The 10,453-nt window shown below is 61.6% G+C and overlaps 1 protein-coding gene across 4 annotated transcripts in view; it reads right to left on the reverse strand.

Moving 5' to 3' along the window:
- MGAT3 (beta-1,4-mannosyl-glycoprotein 4-beta-N-acetylglucosaminyltransferase) overlaps positions 1–10,253 on the reverse strand; it is a 31,734-nt gene extending 21,481 nt beyond the window's left edge. For 2 of the 4 annotated variants that reach the window (XM_045779655.2, XM_087868695.1), the window contains exon 1: positions 140–8,385. In XM_045779655.2, the coding sequence (XP_045635611.2) occupies positions 140–372 (233 nt within the window). In that variant the 5' untranslated portion in view covers positions 373–8,385. Of the gene's footprint in view, positions 1–31; positions 8,386–10,087 lie in introns of those variants that run through there. The other 2 variants (XM_087868694.1, XM_087868693.1) reach the window with 2 other exon arrangements.
- Positions 10,254–10,453: the final 200 nt, after the last annotated feature.

Below are 10,453 nucleotides of genomic sequence, written 5' to 3' on the forward strand. Positions count from 1 at the left end.
GGAGTCATCCTCAATCCTCCCCCTTGCTGACCTCACACGTCTATCGCCAGGCGCATCTATTCCATGCTCTGATACTTCTCACTGCACCTGTCCGCCTGCGCCGCCATCCCATGCTGGCTGCACTGCCATCAGGGCTCACCTGGACAAGAGCAGTGGCCTTCCCCGGCAGGCCCCTGGCCTGGTCCCCATGAACCAAGCAAAAGCCACATCCAACGCCGCCCCTCCCAGCTTGGAACTCCTGCCCTCGGATAAAGTCCAGATCCTGTAGGAGGGTCCAGTTCCTGTGTAATCTTTCACTCCCTGTCTCCAGGTGGGCTCAGCTGAGCCGCACTTTCTCCAGGCGCCCCTGGCCTGCCCCCCAGGGCTCCTCATTCCACACTGGGCAGTGCTGCCTGACTCCCCTGGGGCCCCAGCTCTGGGCCTGATGCAAAGGAGGTGCTGACCTTGGCTTTTTGAATGAATACATGACCCTCCCCCCAAACCCACACACTTGCACCTGCAGGCCGTGCTGCGCTGTGGGGCTTTGAGGCCTGGGCTGGGGCTTGGAAAAGTCTAGATCGGCCTGCGCAAAGCACACCCAGATAAGGTGGCTCATTTACATGAATGGGATGGGGTCCCTTGCAATGCGAGGGCAGTGGGGGGGGGGCACGGGAAAGGACTCCAGCCTTCAGAGCAACACAATGGCTGATGGGCCCAAGGCAGCCCGGGGAGGAGGAAGCCCAAACACGAAGGGAGTGCAGTTCACCCCTGGGTGCTCAGCGCCTAGCACCATGCCTGCCATGCAGCAGGGGCGCCACGAGCCGCTGCTGAGTTAAAGAATGGACTGGAACCTCGGCTCTGCCACCCAGAGCTCTAGGACCCAACTCTCTCAAAGGCATATAAGGGGAGGCTGGTAACACCCACCTGCAGGGTCCTCGCAGGGATCTGGGGAGGTGACGCGGCTGCTCCTGGCCCGGAGCCTGCAGCTCCAGAGCTCGGGGAACGGAGCAGCCCAAGCCCCCTCCTGGGGGAGTGCAGGGGCCGGAGCAGGTGCACAGCTGCTTGGCTCTGCCACTCTGGGCACCTGGGGAGCCCGCGCGAACATAAGCACTTTCTCTTTTTCCTCCCTGATTAATCTCGGCCCACCCCTGCCCTGACCATTTCCACTGGGGACACTCAGGAAGCCCCCACCAAATGGCAGGGGACACCATGTAGGGCTGCAGGCACCGGGCCCCTGCTCCTTAATACGGAGCCACCAATCTGTTCTTGCTCCTTTGATCACTCAGTCCTTCCCACCTGCTAGATCCAGAGGCCATTCCAAGAAAGGCCCGTGAGTGCCTAAATGTCCCACTGAGTGTGGGGAAGGAGAGAAGCAACAGCAGTGAGCAGCCCATCATCACCAGGGGACAGGGTCATTCCAGGAGGCAGGTGGCCAGGGTCTGGGCCTCAAGCACACCATGAACTCCCAGGAAGAGCCTGGGCACCAAGGGCAGCACCCCCTTCCCAAGTGAAGTGCTCCATCTCATCTCACTTGTTATACAGCCATCTCACAGATGGGGAAACTGAGGCTTGGAGAAGGGACAGGCCTCGCCCGAGGTCAGGCAGCAGCAAGCTATGGGGAGGGCCCAGCTCAGCAGAGACTGTACGTCAAGAGACAAGGCCCTGCACCTGAGCAGAGACGTGTACGACGCTTACCCATGCTCCAGACCTCTCCATCCCTGGACCACCTCAGTTTCCCCACTGACCACTGGGGGATCCGACCCTCCAGCTTCCAGCTGACATCAATGGCCCAGGTTCTGGAAGAGCTGCATTCAAGGCCTGCTGTTCCCTTTTCCTCCTCTAAGTTCCGTGACCCAGCTTCTCTGGTCTGAATCGAGGGGTGCTACCTTCTTGATGCTGTGTTCTGGGGTCTGGTCCCCAGGTTCTCTTTCAGAAAGTTCTGCACCCCAGGTCCTCCTGCCTGCCAGCAGAAGCAGGACGACTCACAGCCCAGGAGCCTGCGCTCCAACTCCGTCGGCCCTCAGGGCTGCTTTAGAGCCGCAAAAGCAGCAAGGAGGGCCCGAACGCTGTTCCCAGGCCCCAGATCCCAGGGCTGCAGGGGATTGGAGCACGTACCCACAGCTGGGCAGGAACGCCCTGCCCCACCCTGCCCCCCGTCTCTCCAGGACGGCACTTCGACCACCCCTGGCCCTGCTGGCCCGGGCCCTCACCAGTCTGCACTGCAACAGCCCCCAAGACAGCACTTCCCAAGGACAGAGACCCTGGGTCACGTTTCTTTAGGCTCAGGGCCTGGCACCTCCTTAGCGCGTGTCTGATAAACACCTGCTGAATGAATTAACCGGTGGGCCGGAGGTACGGGCAGATTACATACGGGCACCGCCGAAAGGACGAGAGGTCATATAACGGAGCTGCTCACGCTGTGCGTACAGGCAGGGGACGTGCACAAAACCTACGCGCAAAGACACACACGCGGTCACCCTGAAGTCAGCAGATCTGTGTCCCTGGCACCCGGGCCGGGCACAGCTGAACGAATGCATGAGAGCTCTGTACCGGGCACAGGGGCAGGGGCCTGGGGGAGAGACAGACCGATGACATCCTCACCCAGGATCAGGGCTCAGCAGTGAGGACAGATATCACCTCTACAAGGTAGGACCCCTGGAAAGGCGCTTAGGGGCAGAAGTCAGGAAGAAAGGCAGTCAACAGTGATGTACACCCCGGGGCACTGGGATGGAGGTGAAGCAAACACCCCGGGGCCACCTCCGGCTGGGGGAGGCGGACCTCGGCACCTGGCGTGGAGTGGGCCGGCTTGCTGGGGGCAGGTGGGAAGGCAAGGGCCCCGAGGCACCGTAGGGAGGAGGTCAGAGGTTTGAATGGGATTTTCAGGGTGCCACATCCCAGAAGCCCCACGCCGGGACTCTCTCACTGACCCCCTCTGCAAGAATTCGAGAAACACCCAGGTGACCCTGTTCCGGGGGATGTGCCTGGGCCGGGCAGCTCCCACTGGTCCCTCTGGAAGTCACCCACGGGTGGTGACCCCAGATTCAAACAAATGGGGAGCTGGCAGTTCTCAGGGCATCTTTTCTTAGCCCTCCCTCCTTCAGATTATAACTTCCTTTTTCTGATGATAAAGGTGTCGCAGAGGTCCTGGAAATTTTGAGAAAATCACCGCGAAAGCCAACAGGACAATATTAGCCACCATCCCACCGTCCCCTGAGCTAACCTCTGGGCCTAAGTTCTCACAGACCTTTTTTCCTGTGCACCTTTTTGCTGGAATGAACTATCCACATGGATTTCCTGCCGAGTTTGGGACAGCAAGCACTTCCTCTAAGGAGCCTGGTCCTCCACACGGGAAGAGCGAGTGCAGACCTGATTCCCGGGGAGGCTGCTCTCCTGGGCTTCTTCCCATCCTCCGCCCAGAACTGACCTGGATCCTGGAGAGAAACACTCCAGCCTGGGGAGGGGGAGGGGTGCGGCCACACAGCCTAGGGCTCTACTCCTTCTCGAGCCACAAAGGGACTATCAGCCACTCTCTGGGGTACTCCTCAGTCAGTCCCAAGCACCTGGGGCCTCCTATGTTCCCTCTCTGAAATGGGCATATTTGGCTGGCTACATGGCCTCAAGGCTCCTCAGCCTGGCCCTCGTCTGGGCTGAGGTGACAGTCACCTGAGCTGGGCTGCACCTGACAGCAGCTTTCTCTGTCCCCTCCACTGCCATCTCGGACAAGGCCCTGCACCTAACCAGGCCCTCGGCAGACTGCCCTTCCCTCAAGGTTCTCAGCATCCTGTGGAGCAGACAGATAGAAATTTGGGCTGGGAGGGTCAGCCTCGAGCCCTTGGGGTGGGGGTCAGGCAGGGCTTCCTGGGGGGGGGCTCTTTAGGGATAAGCCAGCATCTGCCAGGAGAGGAGGGGAAGGCCCTTCCAGACAGAGGGACAGCCTCGGCAAAGGCCAGGAAAGCTAGCACCTGGATTTCCGGTCTAGGTGGGGCTGCCAGTGCCCGGAGGCAGGGGCCACGGATTCTGTTACGTGCCCCCCAGTGGCGAGTACAGGGCCACTGCCCGTACCCAGGTGTGGCCCCAAGCATTTCTGACAGCAGTGAGATGCCAGGCCCCAGGGGCAGCCCTCGACACCCAAGAGGGGGTTTGCCTGAGGGCCCTTTGGGGCCAGTCCCTCCTGCAGAGCCAGAATCTGCCTGCCCCACTCCCAAACCTCCCAGCCACCCACACTCTATGGGCCTCGGCCTATCCTGGACTGTTCCAAGGACCAGATGGGACCAAAAGCCTGGCTCTGCCTTCACTAACCAAAGGGGCTTCTAAACACCTTCGGTGTGCCAGAGCCCCCAACACACGCCTCTTTGTTTCTCTCTCCCGCCGGCCTGGAGGAGGGCTCTCGCCCCACCACTACCCCGCAAGATATAGACAGCCCCTCGGGGGCAGGTTTGCTGACTCCGGGATACGGGCATAGCTGAAAACCTAGAGCCAAAGCTCCAAGCCACTGCTGGAAGCAACCGAGCCCATGCGGTGTGTGCTTTGTACACGACGGAGAGCTGTACAGTCATTGGTTGTTTAGCTCAAAGGGCAAGGCTCCAGACTGCAGAACCACCTCCTGGCTGTGAGCCCAGCAAGTCGCCTGCCCGGCCCTGTCCACGACTCAGTTTCCATACAACGCAACGAGCACCACTGCCCAGGGCTCCTGTGATACTGAAATGAAATCACGCAAGGAAGCACCAGCATCTCACTCCCATTACAGCCGTCAATGAGTTCCGACCATTCACGATCACAGTCCTAGGAGATGATTGGGAAGGCGCCCCCTCAGTCTGTCTCCTAAACCCGCCAATCTGCGCGGCTTCCGGAAGGGGCCTGCACCTGCCACTCTCACCATCACCGTTCAACAAATACCTAAGAAATATTTATCAAATGCCTTTTCCATGCCAGGCAAGGGGCCAGCCTCCAGAGTGCCTGTGTGGCCCAGCCTGGAAGCCCAGCTCTTCCCCTGCCATCAGCAGCCCTCCCTGTTCCTCCTTCCCCGGCCACCGTCCCTCAGCCACGATTCACCCAGGCTGTGTGCCAGGCCCGGGGTAGCCAGAGTGGGGCCGTGAGTGATCTGTCCAGAGTATTAAGCAAGCTACGTGGGGTCCATGGCCAGCTGGGACCTGTCTCCAGAAGAAACGGCAGCAGGTGTCTGGACAGAGGGATGTGGGGGGTCAATGTCGTACATGCAGAGTTGGGTTAGGGTAACAGGGAACAGAGGCTGAGAACACAGGTCGGGGAGCAGGGTCCCAAGAATCTGGGTTGAGGGCAAGAGGGTCTCTTGAAGAGGCCTGGACTCCACCGGGCTGGGCAGGCCTTCTCGGAGTCCACAGACCTCTGTAGCCCCAGGAGAGCATTTTAAAAACTGGGTTTGCAGCCCTCCTCCCACGGTGGGATTCTGACTCAGCGGGCTGGGGTGGGGCCTGGGAAATATGTATTTTCCCCAAGCGGCCCAGGTGAGGCTGAGCAGGGCTTCCAGAGACAGAGCCCCAGGACAATGGGAAAGAAGGGAGTGGTGCCAGGGCTACAAGGACGGTGGCCTGGAGGCCAGCACACGAAGTGGCTGTCTCGAGTGTCCAAGCTTCAGAGAGCGTTCTCCTCCGAGCGACTGAGGGGCCTAGACTCGGAGCCCCGTCAGGCGCTGGGGTCCTACAGGCTGGATACGATCCCAGCCCTGCCCCCTCCTGGCCCTGATTCCCGGGCCCCAGGCACCCTCAAACTGCCAAATGCGGGTAATAATAGTACGTACTTCTAGGGAAGTTAGGAGGTGTTGCTGGGATAGTGCAGACAAAGTGCTTGGCCCAGCGCCCGGCGCATAGTAAGTGCTCGATAAATAGCAGCACTGATTCTGACTCAGAGGTCAAGGTGGGGTAGCACAGCCTGGGAAGTCATCCATCACGGGTCTGTGTCAGCCAGAATCCTGGAGACTGCCTCTGGCCGCCCTCCCTCGCTCAGACCCCCATCTGGGCTGCTCCTTCTGGGAAGTTCCCAGCCTGCCCAGAGAGGGCAGCTGGAGGGCAGACCCGGAGGAGGCCCCAGTGTCAGCAGGGCGCCGGCCTCCTGTCCTGGCCCTCGCCCGGCCCCTCCCCGGGGACTCCTACTTCAGCGGGAACCACAGTCTTGAGCCAAATAAGCTCTAAGTTCGTAAAACAACCGAGTAATGCGGTACGTGAATGATTCCCATTGTTCCAAATTTATTTGTACAGAAAAGATGAAAGTAAGCGAGCCCATAGGGGACTTTCCACTTGAGGCGGTGCAAGAAAAAGTATTTTGGGACCCTGCTCACTTCCTGGATTCCCAGCAGGGCCATGGGCCCGTGTGGCCCCATTCTAGACCACAGGAGGGTGGTCCACTGCCTTTCCACCATGCCTGCTTCCGGCCCCGCCCAGGGCCTCACTTCCCCTTCCAGGAGGTGTGGATAAGCGGGTCCCTCTGTGGTCTGAGGCTGCCCTCCTGAGGGTCAGTCTCCTCCAACAGGAATGAAGAAAGGGGAAGAACAGGGAGAAGGACAGGGCCACTGCCTGAGGCTGACAATCATTCATTCACTTATTCATTCATTCATTCATTCATTCATTCGAGCTCCTGTAGGACGTGGAGCTCACAGCCTGGCTGAACACGTAAAAGCAAACACATCAATGAGACAGATGTGCTTCACCGGCCCACAGCAAGGAGCTTCCCTGCACAACGGACGCTCAGCGCAGACGGGAAGGATGGGTCATCACTAACAAGACACTGTGCCTCGATTTCCCCATCTGCAAAGGGGATTATCACGGTTCCTCTGTCATGGGTTGCTGTAGAGACGCAATAAATGTCAGGTATTGGTATTTTGATGGGTAGACAGTGTGCCCGAGAGGGGCTCTAAGGCCGGGGGTGACGGCAGAAGGGGACAAGGGTCTGTGTGATTTGGGGTGGAGGGCTGGCACCATGGAGGCGGCCTGTGAAGGGTGACAGAGTTTCAGGGGACATTGGAAGAGGTGGGTGGAACAGACATTCAGGCAGAGGGAACAGCATAAGCAAAGGAACAGAATTTGACATTTGAGGCCTATCTGGACCGTATCTCAGAGCTCTGTCACGCTGAAGCTTGGAGACCCAGCTGGGTCATTCTGTGCAGACAGCCCAAACCAGGCCAAGGTCAAGGGGAGCTCGAGCAGAAGTGAGGCAGGGTCAGAGGTGTGAAGGCTCCCAGGAAGGGGGGCACCAGCCCTCCTTCCCCCTTGCCCTGCATCTCACTGTGGGTCCTTATTCAGAGTGATCTGGTCTGGCCCTCAACCTGTCCAATGCCCTCCCCCCCACCCCCGCCCAGCTACAGTATGGCCTGGTAGCTCCCCAAGTCTACCCAACCAACAGTCTCTGCAGCCTTCTCTCCTCATTCAACCGCCATTTGTTAAGCACCTACTGAATGCCTGGGTGCTGAAATTGGCAGGTACCAGCTCCCACCATGACACGGATAAGCTGTTGGTATAGCTTCAAGCGGGCCTTGCTGGAAGATTTACACCACGGAAACCTGCCAATACTGTTCATCAGGGACCTTTTTTCTCCCAGAGTCTGCTGCCAGCATACCATTGCCCCCTGCCCCAGCAATGGACACAGAAAGGCAGGCCTCTCCCTAGAGGGACTCACAGACAGAAGAGGAAGACAACGGCGAGGGAGACACCTATCTCCCGAGCAGGCTGGATTGTCTCCAAGGAGGCAGGGGTGAACCAGGAGACTCATTCTGAATGCTCACTAGAAACGGAACCACGCTGTTCCAATAGCAATGGTGTGCATCATTCCCATTTCAGAGGCAAGGAAACTGAGGCCCAGAGAGGCAGAATCACTAGTCTACAGTCACACAGTAAGAAGTGGCAGAGTCAAGACTTGAACCTGGGCCACTGGATCTGGAATCCTTGCTTTTAACTTCTGTACTTGACTGTCCCATGGTGCAATCATTGCCACCCTCCCCCTGCCCCTAAGCAGCCAGGACAGGGCTAGGCAAGAGACCATGGATGCCCAGTGGTATTTGTTGCCCAGCTAGATCCCATTCTCCTGGGGGTAAGGTCTGTGTCCTCTCCACCTGGCTGCCCATGACACTGCCCCTCACAGGAGGTCATTGTGTTTGTTGGTCTCAATGTCTGGAGAACCTTCTGGAAGGGAGCCCTGCTCCCCATGTGCAGGGCTAAAGCTGGCTAGCAGGAGGGGGTACAGCATAGAGAACAAGGAGGCTTTGGCCTTGGGGAACACCGCAGGGTCTGCTGAATGCCACGGCTAACGTGCCCGTGGGGACAAGAATAGGCTGGCTGTGCAGACCACCCCACTCCAGCCATGCCCTCTGCTCCTCTCTACTCCCAGAATAACGTGAGGACGTGGACATGCGATTCCCCCCGGCCTTTTACTCCCCCCCGCCCCCCCCCCCGTCACATCCGGCCCTCACCTGATCCTTCTCACCACCGGCATGCATCAGTGTCCCTGGTTTCCAGGTAATAATCCTGACACAGCAGACAGGGGACTTCCCCACTACTCCTCAGGCGCTGGGCACCCTAAACTCACCACCTCATTCACACCTCTCCACAATCCCATGGCGGACTCTCCCCATTTGACAGATGTGGAAACTGAGCCTCAGAAAGCGGACTGGCTTGCGGCGGCCCAGCCACCACAGTAAGAGGGAGCCCAGATGTGGGTCAGGCAGCCGTGACCGCACCAGGGGAACCGGGCAGACTCAGGACGGGGTGCCGAGCCAGATGGCAGCACTCCCAGCCCCATCCTCTCCCCACCATCCTCAGGAGCCAGCGCCAGCTCCCTGGTAGGGCCTGCCACCTCACCTCACCGGCCCTCCTTCCCTTCAGCTTGGGCACTCCCCTCTTCACCTCACCCAGCTAGCCCAGCAGCGCCCTCCGGCTCTCCACGCACACCGGGCACTCCCATCTCCGAGCTGCGGCTCCTGCCATTCCCCCTACCTAGAGCGCCCTTTCCTCCTCTCCTGAGCAAGCCAACTCTTCCAGCAAGTTCTCTCCCCTCCTTGGGCTGACAGCACCTCTTTCAAACTTCCAGAGGACCCTGGGCCTATCTCCTCAGCTCTCGGAGGCCCCCTGCCTGGGTCTTTAGTAACTGCCCCAGGACGTGAGGCGCCAGTGCCCGCGACTCCCCATCGGGGCAGATCTGGACTGGTGTCCTAGGAGTGAGAAGGAGTACCATCGGGGATGGGGGCAGTGCCAGTTTCATGGGGGACCATGGAGGGGTCTCTCTGGGATAGTATTCCTGCCCACACACCTTATAGGGAGTCTTCCCGAGCTGGCAGAGTCACCTGACCTCAGGCCACCGGGGCTGGCTGAGACCCATCTCTGCTTCTCACAGCACCCCAGCTCAGGCAGCACCATTCCCACTTACACCCAAGCGCGCTCCCCTCCCCACCCCCGGTTCCAGAACTCACTATTTGCAGATATTTATAGCGCCCTCCCCCAACCAGGTTCCCTCCCCCGCCCTGGGCAGTGCAGTGAAAAGAGCGGGAGCCCCCCCCACAAAGAACCGGGGGTGCTCTTCCCACTCCCCTCTGCCTGGTCGCCACGAGCAGCCAGTCCCAGCCCCCGCACCCGCCCTGCTCCCGGACCGCGCCTGGGCCTCCGCCGCCGCAGCCCTGGGTCGGGGGGGTGGGGAAGGCGGGCGCGGAGGCCTCCCACCCCCAGCCCCTCGCCGCGCCGGCGGTTTGGCGGAGGGGAGGGGGGGTGCACAGCTCACAAAGCGCCGCTCGAGCCCCACGCCTCGGGGACGCCCCCCGCCCAGGCCGGGGGAGGGGATCGCAGGGATGAGGCTTTGCCCTCCGGGGCCGGGGAAAGCTCCGCGGAGCAGCCGGGTTGGGGGAGGGGGCGCCGGCGCGGAGTAGCCGCCCCGGCATCCCGCCCCCCATCTCGGCCCCCCAGCCCCCCCCCACCCGGCCCCGTGCTCCCGCCCCCGCCCCTAGGGTCACGCTCAGGGAGGGGGCCGTGGGAGCAGTGACTGGGGGCGCCGCGAGCGCGGAGGCGGCGGCGCGGAGATGGAGGCGGAGGGCCGGGAGTGCGGGGATGGCGGGGCTGCGGCGCGGGCCCCCGGGACGCCAGGGTCAACTCACCCATCGCCCGCTGGGTCTCAGCAGCGGCGGTAGCAGCGGCGGCGGCGGCTCCGCGGCCCCCGGGGCCCCCGGCGGGGAGATGCTGGCGTCCGCCGCAGCCTCTCGCCCCATCCCGGGCTCCGGCGGCGGCTGCGGCGGGCGCCCGGCATCGCGGGCGGCGCGGCCCCGGCCCGGCCCCGATCCCCGCCCCCCGCCCCCCGCCCCCCGCCCCCACCTCCACCCCGTCCCGCGGGCCCGGCGCGGCCGCCTGGCTGCACCCCGGGGCCGCGGCTGGGGGCCGGCGAGCGGACGGGCGCGGGGGAGGGCCCCCCGGGAGGCGCGCGGGGGGTGCGGAGGCGAGGCCCGAGCGCGGCGCGCAGAGGTGCC

The sequence above is a fragment of the Ursus americanus genome, chromosome 17 (assembly GCF_024610735.1).
Source record: "Ursus americanus isolate L20-20 chromosome 17, mUrsAme1.1.p, whole genome shotgun sequence".
Classification (NCBI taxonomy): domain Eukaryota; kingdom Metazoa; phylum Chordata; class Mammalia; order Carnivora; family Ursidae; genus Ursus; species Ursus americanus.